The 21305-nt window shown below is 38.2% G+C and overlaps 1 protein-coding gene across 1 annotated transcript in view; it reads right to left on the reverse strand.

The window, feature by feature from the left end:
• The window catches only part of LOC137045011 (exportin-5), a 65024-nt gene that overhangs the window by 17551 nt on the left and 26168 nt on the right, over window positions 1–21305 (reverse strand). The window contains exons 15-25 of the mRNA XM_067421433.1: window positions 17180–17253; window positions 16934–17089; window positions 13276–13317; window positions 13104–13193; window positions 12703–12902; window positions 12497–12596; window positions 9306–9487; window positions 8308–8408; window positions 7478–7574; window positions 7218–7354; window positions 5216–5313 (exon numbers count right to left, since the gene is read on the reverse strand). Coding sequence (XP_067277534.1) covers window positions 5216–5313; window positions 7218–7354; window positions 7478–7574; window positions 8308–8408; window positions 9306–9487; window positions 12497–12596; window positions 12703–12902; window positions 13104–13193; window positions 13276–13317; window positions 16934–17089; window positions 17180–17253 — 1277 coding nt within the window. The remainder of the gene's footprint in view (window positions 1–5215; window positions 5314–7217; window positions 7355–7477; window positions 7575–8307; window positions 8409–9305; window positions 9488–12496; window positions 12597–12702; window positions 12903–13103; window positions 13194–13275; window positions 13318–16933; window positions 17090–17179; window positions 17254–21305) is intronic.

Genomic DNA, 21305 nt, shown 5'->3' on the forward strand with positions numbered 1-21305 from the left:
TGCTAGAACCTTGGCTGGTTTAAGCCCGATTCCCACAAATCGGCATATTTTTCTAGCAGTGGTTAGTTTCACAGCAGCACCAAATTAAAGGAAATTAACTTTTCCATTAAGAGACGATTCTGCTCCCTTAAACTCATTCCAGAAGCATCTTCACCTTTATAAAGCCAATTGTTCATTAGAAGTATACATAATTTTTTATTTGAAATTCACTTTTAATGAATAAATTAAATTCTAATATTAAGAAACTATAGAGCTTTAACCAATCAAATGAAATCAGTCTCAACAAAACATGTTTGCACAGCAGATAAGACACAGAAGTGACATTTAGTTGCATTTGACGAAGACTGTGACACAGAAGCAGCTCATTGGTGGAATAAATGCAATTACAAATCGCATTTGCCACCAATATTTAGTTAAAAGGAATTGGAAAATTTATTTACTTCACTTTGGCTATTTTTTGTGCATTGAAATAAAGTGTACATAAATGTGACCCGTGTCAACAAAATGAGTCGCAAGCGCAAAGTTTCAAAAATATGTTTTTTTTTACATTCTCCATTTTAACAAAAAAACCTTCAACATGATGTATGATTTGATGGAATCGGAGAAAAATAAAAGACTGCAACACACGTTTGGAGTCGATAGAGGAGACAAAGTAAATTTTGACAAAAATCGAGTTAAAGTTCTCTGAAGGATCACCTAGAAACCATGACTTTAAACCCCTGGTGATACACCAAATTTGACACACACCAAGTCAATACCAAATATCTGTAGGAAAAATATCTATTCAACTTTTTTTTGGTAACACTTTATTTTAAGGGTCCAGAATAATACATTAGTTAAGCACTATTAATTATTAATAAATTAATGATTAACAATTATTTACAACTTAAGCCATATATTTGTGTAGTGATGTAATTATATTTCTGTGCAATTCTGTTAAGTTAACTGAACAATACGCTAGAAATTATGTTTAATTACTGCTGATGTTGCGTTATAAATTGCTAAAATAGTGTAATAAGGACAATTTGACCACTGTTCATAAGATTAAGTTTTATCCACATTAATTATGGCACTTATTGAGTGATATTTAAGTTTATTAACCAGAATAAGCCAATAATTAAGGCTAACCTGCCACTAATTCAGTAAAAAAAAAATAATGAGTTTTTTTATTTTTTTATAATGAAGCAGATATACAAGTTTAAAAAAAACTAACGTTTAACTATTAGCAAGTTACTCTCAGTCTGTCATTCTTCATACAGTAAGGTGTTTTAGAAGCGATGAGAAGAAGTCATAATAATATAGACAGTCACAGTTGTGAAATATAACAAAACTATTTAAATTGCTCATTTAGCAATTTAAACACTTTTTTGTTTAAGTTATTTCAAAGAACAATGTGTTCAGTTAACACCAATGCAAATATACAGTCATGTGAAAAAGAGAAAGGACACCCTATTGAATTATATGTATTAGGACATAAAACATCTGGTCCTTGGCAGATCTTAAAATGAATTAAATACAACCTCAGATGAACAACAACACATGACTTATTACACCGTGTCATTATTTATTTAACAAAAACAAGTTCAAAATGGTGAAGCCATGTGACAAACTAAGAGACGAGGATAAGCAGCAGTCAGGCGCTGCTAATCAAATGTCTTTGACCCATTAACTGACTCTCAGCAAGTGTGAAGGACTCCATAAAAAGCAGAAGTTTGGGCATTTTGCCGTCAGGTGTGTGTTAACACAATGCCAAGGAGGAAAGAAATCAGCAATGATCTTAGAGAAGCAATTGTTGCTGCTATCAATCTGAAAAGCATTTTACAGCCATTTCCAAACAATTTGTTTGTCTGGAACAAACAACAAGACCAAAGTGAAGATGTTTGGCCATAATGCACAGTGCCAAGTTAGGTGAAAACCAAAAGAACATCTCGGCACAAACACCAACCACATACCAAAGAAAAAAGGGCTTAACACTAGAACTACCGCAATCCTACTAGAATGGCCATAGCGGTCAATCTAGAGACTGCACCGAATGTCATTTTGTCATGTCACAGGGTATATACAGAACTTCTTAAATTGAATTTAATACCTTTTACTACCTTCAAAATAGTATTTAATACCAGCGCAACTGAGCCCCTTCCTCTTTGAAAGTAAACGTGCCCTTTTCGATCGCACCTCAGTGCCCCCACGAACGTGATTTCCACCTGTGGGGGAATGTTTATTATTTTATTTATTTTTCTTATTTGCCTCTTTGCATTGGAATTCTCAATTTTAACCTTAATTACTACACTAATTGTAATAAATAATATAAATATTTTAAGTGGTCAATAATAGACCATAATTATTGCACAAATAGTAAATGTTAAAAGATTTAATAAATAATAAACCAAAAGATATCCTAAAAAAATTATTAAGCTAACATTTATTTAACTGAAAAAATTGTTAATGTGTATGGTCACATTTGACTACCAATGAGTATGAGTGTGACTGATTAGTAAGGAACACCTGAGGGCTAAATACAAGAAAAACATTAATGTTTACGATGTTGCATCACCATCACTGTCCATAATAAAAATTATAACCTACTGTAAATATGGTTAAACTAATAATCAATGCACACTATGCTGTACTGTTTATCAAAATTTTTATTATTTATTGGATTTGGGCACTTTATTATTTCAATTTTTATTTTGAGCCTAATGCGCCCACTGTTTGGAATAGTTTTGAGCCCATGCTTTATTTTTCAGTTATGCACTTTATTGCGTTTCTGCTCTTGATCTGGCTTTTTTTTTATTAAAGTGGACGTGCCTTTTGTGTTTAAGTAAAAGCTTTAAGTTAATAGTCTATTCGTGTCTCAGGTGCGAAGCTTGACAGGCTACTGGCCCTTTAAGACCTAATGGGCGGATATGCGGCGTCTTTCTCGACTGTCGGTACAGACGACAGAACGACCGTCTCTTTTCTGCACAACGGAGGAAATCCTGGAGCTGTTTTGAATGTTTTGAACATTTTATGAGCTCTTCATGAGTTCTCAGCGGGTAAAAATAATGCCATATGTACGCATAAAATGATGGTGTTTAATCCGGCACACAGCATTGTTTTGAATGTTCGGTAAGCAGCTCCTGCGTCATATAAACCGACCAATCAGGTTGTGAGCGTCTCCCTATGCCTTTGGTTCGCTAACTTTAGGTTCGCTGTTAAAAATGCCAGTGTGAACGAAATCAGTTTGAATCAAATCGAACAACATTGATTAAATGGATCAAACGGACACAAATTGGTCTACATATTATATTTTTTATAATATATACTTGTGTAAGACTAAAGCCGGGTGCACACTGTGCGATTTTGGCCACGATTTGGCCGTCTGAGACAAATTTAGCAAATCCTAAAAGATTCCTCAGATCCTAGGCTAAAATCTGACGTCTTTGGTCGTTAGTTTGACATGTTCACCGGCAGCCGATTAATGAGCGCTGCGATCAAATTTGACCTCAGATGAAATTCTGGCAGTGTCAGAAGATTTGGCACACTATCCTGCAGTGTGACTTCTCCTACAACGACTGACAAATATCTCGGTTTTTCAAGACAAACTATGACCAAAACGAGAGCTAGAGATTTCTTTGTAGCCAGCATTTCAGTCCCGCGTGTAATGCAGCTCACTGTCACCCAACGCTTCATTCATTGATGATATAAAACTCCGGGTGAGTTTTTTTGCGCGCGTCTGTTTTTTAGCTCTTTGACGATCGTACAGTCTGACAACTGAGATCTTACAGTGTGACATGGCTTACAGTGGTGATTATGTTCGTACAGTCTGACAAGCATCAAACGCAAAGGATATTAAAAAAAAATAATAATAAAAAAAATAAAAAAAGACCCATTAGGTGCATGCCTCACTGTGTGGCAAGCGGGAGAGAAAAGTTTTCACCGCAGTGTGAAAGTCTAAATGCCAACTAATATGGACTGAAGAAGAATATTTTGTCAGATAAAAAATATGGACATTTTTAGACTTATCTTTTTTCAACACATTTTTGACTTTTGGACTTTACAACGCTCACAGGATCACACGAAACGGAAACAATCCTGTGCATCCACCAGCATCATCAAGGCGCTGAAGCACGGCTAAAACCTCTGCCAGTCTATCTCTTTCTTGCTGACATTTCAAAGGTCAATGGCATATAAAAACAACAGTGACACGCATCTTCACTGGCGGGGAAAACTAGCAAACACTGAAATAATACACTGCACACGCAATCATTACAATTTGACCGTTATGGCCATTTTGGGTAGAAATACTCTGAACTCTTTCTCTAAAATAATCTTACAACAAAATATACACACATTTAGGACAAGTCAGGGTATTATAGCTATACGGGTTTGATTTAAACAAAGTTATTATATTGCAAAATTTAAAAATGGTCAAAATGACAGCCTTGGCAGTTCTAGTGTTAAAAATGAATTGCTTAATCATCATTGCTTAAGATGTCATTTTTTAAATCTCATTTTTTTACTAATAAAAAGGTACCAATCAATCACAAAATTGCAATAGTTTCCCTAGCCATTTTAATATATTTTCAAGTAACTTTTTATAAATGGGCTTTAAATTACCTTCATAATGTGGTGGTTAATTTTTCTCAGAATTGCAGTAATTATCAAGTAGTAGTTCTAACGATTTTCAGGTCTTTATCCCCCTAGATTTTTATAAGCCCCTCTTTAAAACGACCCTGTGGTAAGTTTATGACTATAACAACACTGCCTCAGTATTTAAATGAGCCATTCATTTCAGACTCCCCATCTATGTCAGCTATTATGAAGTCCTGGGAGTCCTGACCCTCCCTGTGATCGGTATAAGACAGCAGAGGCAGAGGAATATACACGTTCTGGTTCTGTCCTAAACTTCAACAATTTTCAGGGAGGTATTTGTGAAGCTTGTGTACTTGGAGTCAAAATAACACGGAATCCATTATTATTTCTTTTCGGGGTCAATACTGAGGGTTTACCATTGTCTGCTGGGGGTCAGAATAGTTGTTTTTTCAACTATGTAGGCTCGATGCTTGATTTTTGTGTGTGTGTGTGATTGACAGCGGACACAGGGGATTGTGTTTTTGTGGGAGGGTTCCTATTTTTTGGTTTTGTTTTCCATTGGTGTATTGTTTTTGTAAGTTTAAATAAAAAAATTCTATAAACATATTAAACACTAAATGAGGTGTAATGTGAAGTTTACCTGCTGTAGATAGGCAAATAATGGGCCAAGCAGAGGACAGAGGAGGCTGTTATAGTACTCGTGAGGACAGGACACAACCAGCTGCTTTATGAACAGACGTGAAAGACATTAAGGAAAACAGCAAAAACAATCTGTACCCTACGGCACTTCATTCATGAGGCCCAAGTCCCAGATGTCTCTCTCTCTCTCTCTGTCTCTCTCTGTCTCTCTCTGTCTCTCTCTGTCTCTCTCTGTCTCTCTCTGTCTCTCTCTGTCTCTCTCTGTCTCTCTCTGTCTCTCTCTGTCTCTCTCTGTCTCTCTCTGTCTCTCTCTGTCTCTCTCTGTCTCTCTCTGTCTCTCTCTGTCTCTCTCTGTCTCTCTCTGTCTCTCTCTCTCTGTCCTTCATCGTCTCAATTCAATTCAGCTTTATTGGCATGACTGTCGGATAGTACAATGTTGCCAAAGCATTAAACATGTAACAAGTTATACAGGTATAGATATCTAAATACAAAATATAATTAAAGAAGAAGAAAAACAAAAATACATTGCTATATTGTAAATATATTATGACATAACTCAATCAGTTGTAAAATACAGGGTCTGTGTCTCTGTCTGTCTCTCTGTCTGTCTCTCTGTCTGTCTCTCTGTCTGTCTCTCTGTCTGTCTCTCTGTCTGTCTCTCTCGTCTACTTCCTGTCATATTATAATAAAGGCAAAAACACCAAAAATAAATAATTACTGGACAAATTAGCATTTTTGAACAAATCTCTGAAATTCATTATTTATTGATAAATATATATTTTTTTATATAATCGATACAATCTTTATCATTCTACAATCTGAACCTTTTTTTAAAAGGTGGTTTTCTCTATTTTAATCACTACCATGGACATCAGTGTTCATATCCAAACTATAAACTTGTATCCCATTACTTCTGTTATTATTGTAATACAGAAATAATGCTACTGTGTGGTTAAAAAAAAAGACTGTTTGTGAAGCTCTTTTATACCTACACTGTTCATGATATCTCTCTGGTTCAGCGCCAACACAGCGCTTTAAAGGTTTAAAGGGTTAGTTCCCCCAAAACTGAAATTTCTTTCATTAACTCCTCCCCCTGATGTCGTTCCACACCCTCCGTTCATCTTCAGTTTAAGATATTTTAGATTTAGTCCGAGGGCTTTCTGTTCTTTGAATGTAAGTGCATGAACACTTGCTGTCCACCAGCCTGACAAGCCAGGCCCACATCAAGATGTTTGGTCTGGAAACTCACCATTGACAGCTCAATCCGAGGGGCGGATAAACGGCTGTCTTTCAAACTCCCTCTGCACGCGATAGGATAGCGCTACACCAACCAGAGCAACGAAGGTGAAACAGAGCAAGCTGACAGATTAAACATTAGCCGTATCCGGTCGGCTAAACTCCAAACACATCTTCCCTTCTTAAGAATGAGTTCAGTGCCGTTCTTTGTTCTTTTCTCAGAGAAAAGCTTAACTCCAAGTCTTCCAGAGTCGCGGTCAAAGCTGATTCGAAAGACCGCCGTTCGCCAGTTTCTGTTTACTAGAAGCACGCAAACGCAACTCGGCCGTCGTCATTATGGCCCCGCCCACCGACTCTATACATGACGTGATCGGCCTGGCAAGAGTTAGGCGAATACAGCTCAGAAGGGTATTGAGAGTTGCTAGACGACACTCGCGGCACATTAGATTTGCTGCCGCTAGGGTGCGTCTAGATTTCTAGGCAAGACGTGGACAGCAAGTGGGCATAAACTTACATTCAAAGGACAGAAAGCCCTCGGACTAAATCTAAAATATCTTAAACTGAAGATGAACGGAGGTCTTACGGGTGTGGAACGACATCAGGGGGAGACAATAATGAAAGAAATTTCATTTTTGGGTGAACTAACCCTTTAATAGGCATAATGCGAAACACTGTCAGTAAGGAAACCCTGTGGGTGTTTGAATCAAGAGCAAGCTCTTTTACCGATTAATTGTGCAACAAAAGCAACAAATAGCAACAAAGGATATGGAGTAGGGGGCGGAGCCTGTGGTCTGGAACACTGTCTAGATGGATGAAGGCGGAACCAACAATCTGCTCTGCCAAGCCTTCGATTGCATAAAAGTCTTGTTGCAAGCAGGGACCAGCATTCCCAAGAAGGTGAAAACTTTAAAAAGAAAAGAGAAAAGGATAAAGAGGATCAGGAAAGTGAGATTACACCATTGGAGAAGAGTTTATTCTATTAAACAAACAAACTAAAATATTAATCATTGAACTTTATTGTTCTAACCAGTTTTCGTAGAGTGACGTGAAGAAGCCTTGCATGCGCTCATCAATGTTTCTGTACACTGGAGTGTCGTAGGAATCTAAAACCGGTTGAGCAATTCCTGTAGGAAACAACAGGAGTCATCAGATAACTGGAGTTTGGCGTTAAAAGACAATTAATATTCAGTGATATCATTCATTCAACTGTAATGATACTAGCAGATGAGAACACAATCTGAATAATAATAATAATCAGTAACTGAATAATGACACTTGTCTTGTGTAGAGCTTAGTTTCATATTTAAATAAAGGGAAAAGTTCAACTAAAAACTCTGTTATTAAGTCCTCATCCTCGAATCATTTTAAACAGGCAACATTTTTGGTCATCTTCAGAAAACAAATGAAGATTTTTATGAAATATGATAGATTTCTGTCACTATATTGACAGCTAAAAGTTCCTAGAGAGATGATAAAAACAATCCATATGAATTGAGCGGTTTAGTCCAAATTTTCAGAAGAGTCTCAAACAACTTTATATGAAAAGATTTAATTTGGACTTTTTTCATATTTAAACAATGAACAATGAGAAGCTCAAATGAGCCTGCTTGACTCGTGACAGCCCTTTTGCGGGAAGCTTGAGTAAACGTGCTGCGTAACACAAGGATGAACCTCATTAGTTCTCACACAAACATGCTTGAGCTTCCATTTAACATAACTGATGTGAGCTGGTGCCTGTTTATATGTGAATAAATCATGTTTAGTGAAGCTGCAAAATAAATGTGACTTGACTTAACAAGTTACAGCAAAACCTAAATGATAGTGTTTGTATCAGGACAGGACAAATTAAAAACCTACCTAACACAAAATTCTTCTCCATATCCAAAATATCATAGACTCTGGTGAAGGTCTCGCTAAGCCGGTTGACATTCTCTGGCAAGAACAAGCTATTGTGGGTCCTAGAAGGGTGAAGAACATGAAACTACTTCAAACACTGTTACATTAGCAGAAAAACAGTACATATACACAAGCTAACCATGATTATTTTCAGTTATTACACGGCTCTGTGAAATACTTGATTCTGATTGGTCAATCGCGCATTCCAGCGGTATGTTATTCCCAGATAACAACCACTCATCCGGGCACTATCTTGACCGGTACTACTTCTATGCCTAACGCTGGCGCCATCTTGTGGCTGTTAAATACTTAAACAACCATGGCTACAATGGAAGACTTCAAGGCGGGTTTCCTTTTCAATAAAATACGTTTTAAATATGGATATTTTTGTTACACAAACGCATCGATTGGAACCAGAAGGCTCTATTAACCCATCGGAGTCGTGTGGAGCACGTTATTGGACGGACAACTGCATTTTTTTATGGACTTCAAACACAACTACAACTACAGCTGGGATTAACGTTAGCCTGGACTTTTTAAATATAACTCCGATTGTATTTGTCTGACAGAAGAATGTCATAAACACCTATAATGACTTGAGGGTGAGTAAATCATAGGCTTGGTTTCATCTTTGGGTGAACTAACCCTTTCAGCATTCATTTTCAACATTTAGCAGCAATAGATAAAGGCTTAAAGCAGTTTTTCTTCGCGGAAGCTTTGCGTAAGAGCTAATAAAATATTTAATCTCAAGACAATATTTGGTGTCTAATATATTTGAGACTAGTAGCCGTGTAATAAGCGGGATAATGTCCACCCAGTCGGTTTTTATCGCAGAATAAACCCCTTCAGAGTGATGCTCCGCTTCGTGTCGGGGTCCTGATCACTCTGTCGGGGTTTATTCTGCGATAACAATCGGCTGGGTGGACATTATCCCTTACTTATGAAATGACCTAATGTACCTGATGAGGGCCAGCAGGTTGGGCAGCAGGGCCTGCAGGGGCTCTGCACAAGGGTTTCTGTAGATGGGCGTCCCATCAGAGGCAGTGCTGACCAGAAATCCGCCTGCTTTTGCCTCCTCAGGATCAGCAGGCCAACGAGCACGCTTCACAACTCCAAGCATGGTGTACACGCAAAAACTAATCTGCCATAAAAGACAAGCCAATCAAAGCCACTCATATTCACATTTATTACACAAGTGTTTCACAACCATATTCGCTGTGCCGTGTCCAGGGTACACAGCTTCTAGCTTTTGTTTTAAACTGACGAGAGTTGTTTGTTCAGAGACTAATAGTGGGGCATTTTTACTTTCTACTCTTTAAGTATATACTTTATCAGTGTTTTTCTTTAGAAAACTTTTACTTCACTGCATTCCACAGCATAATATATAATGGCATACTTTTAACTGCACTACATTTCATAAATAAAATGTGTTGTTTTTTTGTAATACATAATTACTAGGGCCGGGACTTGATTAAAAAAATTAATCTAATTAATTAGAGGCTTTGTAATTAATTAATCGAAATTAATCGCATTTTAATTGCATATAAATATTTGACCTGGAACAATGAGAAGTAATATTTCACATGGATTTTTAGCATACCATTGAATAATGACTGAAAACATAAGCTTAATCAACAAAATATTGTTTATTTGTTTCAGTCCGGCAGACCAGTGCAATGTTTGTCATTAAGTGTAGCAAAAGCATATTTGTGATATTTGAGGCTCGATGTGCTGCGGTGATACGCAAATTCCTTGTTGTATAGCAGGGGTGTCCAATCCTACTCCTGGAGGGCCACTGTCCTACAGAGTGTAGCTCTAACCCCAATTAAACACACCTGTACCAGCTAATTAAGGTTTTATTAGGCATACTAGAAACTTTAGCAGTGTGTTGAGGCAAGCTGGAGCTAAACTCTGCAGGACAGTGGCCCTCCAGGACCGACTTTGGACACCCCTGTTGTATCGCTTGCACACAACCATGCTCTTGTCGACGCTTCCATCCTTTCGTTTTTTAAAACAAAATTTCCCATCCACGGGGCCAAGCAATGCAGTCTCATCAGCTTCTTCGTTCATGCTCACACTGGTTTGTTGTTGTCGTGAGCGCTAGTTGGTGTTCCAGTATAATCGGTCCGCCGGAACTCATTCATTGAAAATGTTCCGCGGTGCAAAAATAAGTGTGGTTAAAATTGTTATTTATTTTTTTGCGTAATTAATTAACGCGTTAAAGTCCCGTAGTTAATTAATCTTAATTAACGCGTTAAAGTCCCGTAGTTAATTAATCTTAATTAACGCGTTAAAGTCCCGGCCCTAATAATTACACTAAAAATGTTGTACTTTCTTACTTGTACTCAAGTGAAACTTTTAATATTATTACTTGAGTAAAAGTATACAGCACTACATTTTTTTATGTAATTAAGTATTAAAGGTGCACTATGCAACTTTCCGTCCACTGGAGACTTTTATTATGACGGGATGGGACACATTTGCCGGGCGTCTGCACTGATCCGCTCTTCCGGTTATGATTATGAGGTAATGCAGCTCTGTTTATCATATTAGATACATTTAAGTGTGTTTAAAATGATGTTATGACGTTACTCCGTGCGTTCTCTTATTCACACTGCTAAGAGTAAAGCGCTCCTGCCAAATAAAAGCCGAAACCGAGGGTAGCGCAAATATGATGCAATTGTTGACCCGGGTCATTAGTTAAAATAGCAATTTTCTCACAATTTACAAATAGTTGGAAACATCTGGGATATTTTAGGTATTCAACTGAACAAAATATATAACACCGGCCTAGTGGTTTTTGCATATTTTACTGCAAAAATACTACATAGTGCACCTTTAAATGATATTCAATATGAAATGTATTGCTGTAAAAAGTGCAATATTATATTTTCAAGTAAAAATTTTCCAAAGAAGATCACTGATAAAGTACATATACTTTAAAACATATACTTGAAAAACAAAATTACTTGGAAAATAAAAATACTTGAGTTCTGCCTCTGAGTGTTTGTAAATGTAATATTATTAGACCTTTTAAATGTTTTTCTGCGTTTCTCCCTCGTTCTTGGGAGTTTGTTGTCATATAGAGTTATGCTGCATTCCAGTTCGTTTTTATCATGCCCTTCACTCGCTAACTTCCCTCCGTCTCGTTCACTCGGATGTGTGTCATTGCTTACGTTGCATGAGTGCCCACTACTGGCGGAAACTTTGCAACGGACTGAACTGGAACGCCCTAAGCCCATGATCACTTGGAATCCACTATGCAGTTGATTTATTATTATTTTTTTTTCCTGTACGAAATTGTTTAATGCAGCATTCTATATATATATGGATGTGTTTGGGTTGTTTTAAATGTTTTAAAAAATAGAGTTGTTTGTGGTGGGGTAAATTAAAAGCGATATGTGGTGATGTCACAATTGCGTTGCATTGTGGTATATGAAGCTGCCTGAAGTGTACATATGACGTAGACTCGCTCACTCGATCAAAATCAAGGGAGCAAGGGTCTGTCCATATAAACTTCCCGAAAGGGAACGCACTTCAAAATGGCGGCAGGGATTCCCCCAGGGGGAAGAGCTTAGGGAAGTTCGCAAGTGGTTGTCTTTAAGTGGAGTGGAACGCAGCATTAGAATTGAATAGAAGTGCCCTCAACTGAGTGTGTAATGAGTGTTTTGCAGGTCTGTGTTTTACTGGTTGTTGTCTCACCTTTCCACAACCTCTACTCTTCTATTTTTCCACAGCTTTACACACTCAGGGTGTTTTCATGACACTTTAATATCAACCTGGCTAACGGCAACACACAGCTCACCTTTCAGTGTAACCTACGCTCAACTCTCCCATCTCTCCTCTTTGGTCTCGTCCACACTTCCTCCCCCTAAATCACCAGATACTGCACCACCGATGCTCTTAGTTCTTCCTTCACCAACCCTAACAGCTGACGATTTTGCCATATTCTTCATAAACACAACAACCATCAACAGCCAATTTTCCACATCTTAAAGGGGTGATGAATTGAGAAATCAGCTTTCCCTTGAGATTTTGATATATATGAAGGTCATGGTGATATAAGAATATCCTGCAAGTTTCAGAGCTGAAAAATTCCTTGTTATTCAAAGAGAAGCTTTTATTGAGCACAGCCCTAAAGCACACCTACCCGTGACCTGTTGATACCCATCTGGTCCTCCTTATCAGGGTCACTGATCACCTGATCAGCACCAACGTATGCCAGGAAGGTAGCAGGATCCCACAATACGCTACACAACACAGAAATCAAATGAGGATCACACATCATTCACTCATTTCAACATCAGATTAATAAGCTCTGTAAAGGCCAGTCTGGCCAACGGCATCCATTCATACCTCCTCATCTCCTCTGACAGCCATTGTGCAGTAACAGGTGCCATGAGTTCCTCCAGAAAGGCTTTCTGCTTGTTATAGTCTTTAAACTGATTGCTGATCAGTATCAGGGCCTCTATAAGAGAACACTTCTCCATCTGGGTCAGCAGCATCTCATTGGAGAACAGCCTCTTCACAAGCTCATACATCATGTCGAAGCATGGCTACACAACAATGAAAAAAAATCCATTATCATTAGCGTTTATATAAAAAGAGAATGCTAATATAACAATTTCATGGCTGACATCAAATCCTTTATTAAACTGAAAATTACCTCGAAGAGCAGAACGCAGCATAACTACAATTAGATAACATGTTCTGCATTGTGGAGAACTATTTCTTTGTACCTGCATGCTTTAACGTACCAGAATAAAGTCTGAATAATCTCGGCACATCCTAATGATGGAAGAACAGGCATGTCTCCTGACGTTCTTCACCGCTCGCGTTCGAGGTGCCTGAACACATCCACTGAACGTCAACAAAAGCGTTTGATTAGAGGATGATATGCAGATATGTTCAAAAGTATGGGCACCTTACCTTGCGCTCTTCAACCAATTCAAACGTGATGACAGGAAATATCTTAGAAGGGAAAGAAAATGTATGTTTATCGTATCTATAATGCACCAGGTAAAGGCAGGCGTACACGGTGCGATTTTTGCTGTCGTACGAACTCGCAGACGATTTTTTTTTCTCGGGAGAAATCGCGTGGACATCGTGGATGCTCGTATGGTCGCGGCTCGCACCGTGTAAGAGGAAATACGAGACGAGCCGAGCACGTTAAGAGCACCTCCCGACCTTACGATCATTTTTAAACATGTTTAAAAAGTTCGGGGAGTCGGCCCGATTTTTACCAACATATGACTGTCCCCTATTGCCAAATCATGCACAAGCACGTCACATAGGCTCAATCTATGACTATTATTAGCTCAGTGGCTGCCACATACTGCGTTCACACACACACACACACACACACACACACACACACACACACACACACACACACACACACACACACACACACACACACTTTCTCTCTCTCTCTCACGTGCACTCTTCTCTCTCCCTCTGGTTGTTTCCGTTAAAAGGAATGGCTGTTCTCTGCTTTTCAACAAATAATGTTCACACCTTTTTTCTTTATTTTTTGTATCTAAAGCTATAGCAGCAACATTGAAAGCTCCGGTGTCTGTGTTACATGAAAACTCGTGTGATCGCGGCCGGATCGCGGTGCAAACAGTCGCGCCGTGTACCAGCTGATTTGATGCGATGATCAAATTAAATGGCTCGTAGCGTCTGCAATATCTCACGACCTTCCGAGTGTCCGAATTCGCACAGTGTACGCCCGCCTTAAAACAGGCTAATAATAAATATAAAAAACAAAACAAAGAAATAGGTAAACAATATGCAAATGCATGACATAAGACTTTATAAATACAACAGAGGAGAGAGGACATAAAATGATGGGGAGAAGGGGAGAGAATACAAGGAGTTAGAAAAGATTGTGATCCAGATCTTAAACGTTTTCCTGACTGATTGATTCTTGATCATTAGCCATGTATAACTGAACCGTAGTGTTGTCAAAATATCTGAAATGCTTCCAATACTCATTTTCCACAGAATAGATACACAACACCAGATGTGCTTTCTCTTTCTCTCATCTCTTCGACAGCGAGTTGAACACAAACCTGCCTCCCCTCACTCACTCGTTTCATTTGCTCCAGATGAATATTGTTGGTGTTACAAGGCTTGAATTTCAGCGTGGTATTCCCACAGATTTTGTGCTCACACCTAAAGTGTGCACACATAACCCGCCTTCCAATACTAATTGAGTTCGTTTTCACTGCTTATTGCACTTAAACAGTCAAATATACACAAAACCAATGACAAAATGCTGGTCTGGCAGAGTTTTCACATAAACAAATTCAGTAATGTTTTAAGTGAACATAAATAGTTGATAAAGAAAACGCATGTTTAACAGGTCCGTGCGTTAGCTCTTAAAGTACCAGCAGCCTAATATTAGGGCTGTGTTGAAAAAAATCGATTTTCATATTAATTTCTAAAGATCGATCCGTAACTCAGAGGATCGATTTAATAATAGTGTGACGGTTTCGTCACTTTGTTTAATCCTGAGTTACAGGTGATTGCCTGAGGGAAGGCGTGGTTTCGCACCTGAACCTAATCATGTCCCTTTAAGAGGGACTGGATCAAACCGAGCAGGAGTGAAGAGCACGTTTGGGCCTGGCATTGAATGCAGGAGTGGTTTGTCCGTCGTTTGTTCATCATGAGAGTGCCTGAGATCTGATGTTATGTTGGAGTTGGAGGGAGACCACAGCCGCATCGGAGTTCACATTGATTCATCTTCCCCGTGTCGATCCGCATCACCTGTTTGTTATTTGGTTGGATTGATTACATGCATTTCATACTTGCACTTGCACGCTTGCATACTGACTAACATGTACACTGAATATTCAACATTTTATGTTAATATTACTTTAGTGTATTAAATATTATTCTTTATACAGCGGTTGTGTGGCGTCTCCCTTTGTTTGTTGCGGTTTACGAATGGAAATCGTAACAAATGGGGGCTCGTCCTAAAGAAAGAGTAGTTTGAATGTGGAAGCTCTTTTTTTTTTTTGGTTATTAGTGCTGCTTTGTTGGATGCAAGTGTGACTAATAATTGAATCCTTGTTAATTGAACCCCTACATTGAATTTTAATTTGCCGCGTCATTGACGCAATGCGCGCGAGGTGGAAGACATTAACACAACGAACATGGCAGCTTTGAAAACTCCAGAAACGCCACGGACAGAGAATACTGACTGCCGTTTTCAATGAGAGCGGCGCGTTTTTAGAGCGCCTGGAGCGCACCGAGGCGCTGAGCGAGTATTTCACGCTCACGCGCTGAGCGCTCAGCGTTTTTTACTGGTCGCCGAGAGTTGAAGAATGTTCAACTTTGAGTAAAACGCAGCGCTCATCACCATCACTCTCACTCTTCACCCAGCTGTCCAATCACAGTGGAGGAGGGGCGGGACAAATACAACACAGACCAATCGCCACATTCTGCGTGTCGTCATCAGATGACAACAAGCAATAATAACGGAATAAAACGATTTAAAACAAATGCCAGAGCAAATACTTTACATTGTATCTGCAATTTTATATAGAATCAATACAGGAACAAACTACCTGTGAAATTAGAAAGACCTCCGTGGATTTTCCGTATCATAACAACAAGCAAGTCTCAACTGAGGAGAAAAAACGCTGCCTGCCAAAACGCTCAAGCGCTCACAGCGAGGAGTTTTCAGCTGAGCGCCTAGCGTTTTCAGCTGGCTAAAAACGCTTTGGTGGACACACGGCCTAACGTTATACCGCCGTCACCGTGCTGAAGAACACAGCCGTTCTCACTGCAGCGCGCTCTTACTGCCAAGGAAGTCGTAATGGCTGCATAACTACAGTCCTGTAATTCAGGTAACAGCTGGAAAAAAATGCTTTCTTCAAAAAAACTTATCTTAATCTCGAAGATCAGATCGGATCGAATTAAATAATGATAATCGATTCAAGATCTTGAGAATCGGAATCGAATCGATTCTTGAAATTTGAATCGAAACCCAGCCCTACCTAATATATCTGCTGCCAAATTATGAGATAATATTAAAAATATCTATATGGCCGTTTTCCCCACATGGTATCGATGTCAAAATTGAGGCCAGAGAAAATGCTGAAAGGCAAGTAACTTTGGAAAACCACTAGCCACAGTGGGTTGTGAGGAAAATAGTCGATGTCAAACCCTAAACACATGTATTGTTGTTTTTTTTAAAAGGGGGAAAAAAGAGGATTTTTACTATTTTAGTCAGCGCTGGCACAAAAAATGATTATACCTAAATATGAACTGCTATTCACCTTTTTCCATTTGGTTTTATTCCAGCATTTCAAAACAATAAAGGTGTGATTACATTAGCAAAACTGGGCAAAAAACTAAAGGACATTGTCAAAAGCATATCGACGTATGAAGCATTCTCACAGACACGCAAGCCATACAGCTTCCTGTTGGTCAGTGTGGCAAATTCACGTGACTAACTTGAACATGAGCGAAATTTGCATTTGGAACTTTTTTCTCTCTAACACAAAACTTCTGATTGCGTAGATCGAATGCAAACTGTGTGCTTTACCATTTTGAAACAGCAATTTATATTCCTCACCTTATAGAGTACTTGAGGCAGGAAGTGAGGTTGGTGTTTGACGAAGGGAAAGAGAGTGGATATGGTGGTAAGAACAGAGGACAGAATGAGAGGATCTCTCGTCTCATACTTTACAACCATCTGCAGCAGCTCCATGCCCTCATCTATGGGAAGCTTCTGCAGGAGTGGAAAAAAACAGAAAATAAATCTCAATGACAAGATCCCCTTTAAAACCGCTGCACAATGAAATAAATTATTTGGTCTTGCCTCTTTTTCGAGGATTTTGAAGAGCTGTCCAAACACACTTTCAGTGAAGAAAGTCATGGCATCCCACTGAGCCGCTGAAGGGGACAGAGCAGAACACACAATCTTTGCTTCAACAGATAACAGTAAGACACAAATGAAGCCATATTAAAATAATGTTCTAACGTAAAACAAGTATACATACAACGATATTTATCTTCATATCAATATAACATCAGTGTTTTAAGTCAATGAATAAAATGAATGAACATGGACATTTATAAACAAATGAGATACATCCTCATTAATAAAAATGTTCATTTTAGAATGTAAATCAAACTTGATCTCATTCCACAAGGAATCAAAGTGTGGTGTCATAGGTACACTGATCAGCCAAAACATTACATCCACCTGCCTAATATATCATGTAGGTCTCCATCATGTATTCAAAACAGCTCTGATGCATTGAGGAATGGACTCCAAAAGACCTCGGAGTGTATCCTATGTTATCTGGCATCTAGTATTGTCAAAAATATCGATATTTCGATATGTATCGATACTGGAATATCTGAAACGATACGATTCTCAGTTTTTACAGTATCGATACCAGCTGCGCTCTCCTCTCCGACCGAAAGCGAGTTGACACACACCGGCATATTCTCACTCAGCCCGGTTAACCTCTGAGCGCGGCGAACGCCCGTTCTGCTGGACTTTTTCCTCATGACAGTGTGTTAGTGTTAGTGTGTGATCGGTCTGAATTTCGCGCAGGATTGCACATAAATGAATTCTACTAATCCCCGCAGATTTCGTGCTCCACATCTGAAGCGCACACACACAGCCTACCGTAATAAAGCCGCCTCTGACATGATACAAGTGCAAACATTTGCTTCTTTTTCCAGCATATTATTGGTCAAATACACTCAAAGAACTATCAGTGCACAAATGGAAGAGTATTAACGTAACCACAGTTGCAAACAGTTCAGGAGGAAATGAAGAACGAGTAACAGGAGCAGTGTTTAGGATCCATGCGTCCGTTAGTCTTAAAGGGACCGCAGTCATTTGTTATTCAAACTACAAAAAGACAAACGATCAACTGCTCTTGACTGATCAACTTGTGTAACTTTAATAGTTTCATCTGTACGCTATTGAATTTTTTACAAAGAACATTATCCAATGTTGTTTTAAATGTAATTACTATGCATTTTTTTAATTCAGTTTCTTATCTGAATGTTAGACCTACCTGAAAAAATAAAGCAGTCTGTTTAATTTGTATCTTCTATTCTATTGTATTTATTTGTGCTATTGTTTGTAATCTGTTTATTTGTTCTTATTTTATTACTGTTTACTCGTCTTTTTAAATTCAATTTACCATTCGAAATCAAGCTTTCTTGTGCTGTGTGTAAGCTATTGAAACACAATTACCCCATTGTAAAAAATACATTGAGATAATTTTAATAGTAATTGATCAATTGATCAATAATTGTTCAAATCAAAATGATGCCCAACCCTAAGGAACATGCTTATGGAGGACCAACCCTGCACAAATTAAAAATAAATAAATAAATTAAATTAATAAATACATTAATGAATAAATATACACATATGTAAATTAATAAAAACATAAATAGATAAATAAATGTGATAATAGGAAAATAAATAACAGAATAAACGACTTGATAAAATAAATATGATTCATTTTTAATCAAATACAATTTTGTATTATCTTTCCCTTAATTTATTATTTTCTGCTTTTATAAAAATATATCTTTTTAACTTTTATTTATTTGTTAATTAAATTTAACATTTATTTTTATATTTATTTTTACATTTGTTTTTATATTTATGTGTTCATTTATTTTTTACATTCATTTTTCCCTCGTGTATTTATTTTTACATTTATTGATCGATTGATTAATTTATTTTTCCGTGTGCAACATGTAAATGAGGAGGGCGGTCCTTGTGTAGCTTCAGCACATCATTGGTTGAGAGCTCACCACAGCTATGAAGCTCACGCACGCAGAATCAGACCAGCTGAGGAGAGTTGTCAGTAAATGACGGCCGCATTTCCTATTATCACATTTATTTATCTATTTATGTTTTTATTAATTTACACATGTGTATATTTATTTATTTATTTATTTACTTATTCATTCATTCATTCATTTATTTATTTATTTTTAATTTGTGCAGGGTTGGTCCTCCATACATGCTGGCCACATGAATTTTTAGTAAAAAATAACAATGAATAATAACAAGTTCTGTTGTCATATTAAGCATCTTATCTTTTTTTTTTTTTACTGTGGTATCGATTTAGTATCGATATATCGATATTTTAGTCTGGTATCGTATCGAAGTCATAATTTTGGTATCGTGACAACACTACTGGCATCAAGATACCGAGTAGATCATTCTGTGGGATTAAACCGCTAGTTTATACCACTAACAAGGCTCAAAATAGCCTCACACTAACACGGTAGCATAATGAGGGTCCCTACATGCAAACCGAAGCATTGAGAACTTTGTAAGTGTGCAAACAGTTTAATAAGAAGATACTTTATAAAGACGAGTCGAGCGACGACCGCTGTGCTAAGCGATGAACTGTGACTTGGAATCTCCTATGGTCCGCTGTTTCCGGAAGAAAGCACCAAACGCAGCAGAGAAAAAATAAATAAAAATGTCCATGTAATTAGATTTCACAAAATTCCTATTGACCAGCTCACTTAGCAAAGCATTCGTGGCTTGACTCGTTAAGGCTGTTTTCCAAGATGGCTGCTGTCCGTATACGTGCAATCTTCTTATTAACTGTTTGCACACTTACAAAGTTCTCAATGCTTCGGTTTGCATGTAGGGACCCTCATTATGCTACTGTGTTAGTGTGAGGCTATTAGTCGTATTAACCAGCAGTTTAATTTCACTACCCTGTGCCCCATAGACTAGCGTTATAAGCTAATCTGTTTTTAGAGATAAAACTCTTTACATTTGACTTTCATGAAAACGCATCCCAGAGAACGATCAACTAGGTAGCCATCTGTTAATTACCCCTAGGGTCATTTTTTCACTGGAGTTGTCCTTTTAGTCCTGCAAGTTGCGAAGTGGGGTCTCCATAGATCGGATTGTTTGACCAGTTCTGACGCTCCCCACGTGCATCAATGAGCCATCATGACCCTGATGCCAGTTCATCGGCTATCCTTTCTTGCACCAATTTTGGTAGGTACCAACAACTTAATACTGTGGAAAACCCCATAATGCCTGACTGTGATTTCGGCAATCCTATAAGATCATTACAAATCGCACCGTACTGCATGGATCTAATAAACTTGGTACGACAGACTGTGTGATGATCAAACCTATTGAACCGTAGGCTACGAAGCAAGTTAGTGTAGAAGAATCAAATCAGCATGCGCTAGTGTTAAAAAATAAGAGCAAGATGAACCGCACTTTGGCAATTGTGGTTTTTGTGTCCTGAAAAAAAAAAGAGGAAACGAAAGAGGAGAATATGGACACAGTCATGGCTAGGGAAGAGAGGCCAAAATGGCATGCTAATTTTGCTAATGGAGCTTGAGGTAATAGTGCCATGTCGAGTTGATCAATACACCTTTTCATGATGTGTTTTTATTGGCTAGTCAGTAGACGTAGGTGGTGAGATGATCATGCTAAATATCTGACAGTCAGAAAATAATCGCAGGCTATCTTCGGTCGCAAGGCCGTGACAACGGGGGTCTTAAATCTAACCCTCACTGTGCGACGTAGGAACAACGTTTAGGAGCCACGACCACAGAAATCGTCACGAAGGGTCATTTTTCGTCTATAACAGGCCAAAACCGTACAATGTGTACCAGGCATTAGACCTGCTGTTTTGGAGATGCTCTGACCCAGTGAACTCTAAACATCACTATTGGGCTCTTGTCAGTCACTCATACCTTTTTGCTTGACCATTTTTTCTGCTTCCAACGCATGAAATACAAGAACTGTCTGTTCACTTGCTGCTTAATATATCCCACCCCTTGATAGCTGTCATTTAAATGATACAATCAAATGTTATTTACTTCACCTGTCAGTGGTTTTAATGTTGTGACTGATCAGTGTATATACACGGCATAAACACCAAATGTATATTTATATAATCTGACCACATAGTGAAATTGTATAG

The sequence above is a fragment of the Pseudorasbora parva genome, chromosome 17 (genome assembly GCF_024679245.1).
Source record: "Pseudorasbora parva isolate DD20220531a chromosome 17, ASM2467924v1, whole genome shotgun sequence".
NCBI lineage: Eukaryota > Metazoa > Chordata > Actinopteri > Cypriniformes > Gobionidae > Pseudorasbora > Pseudorasbora parva.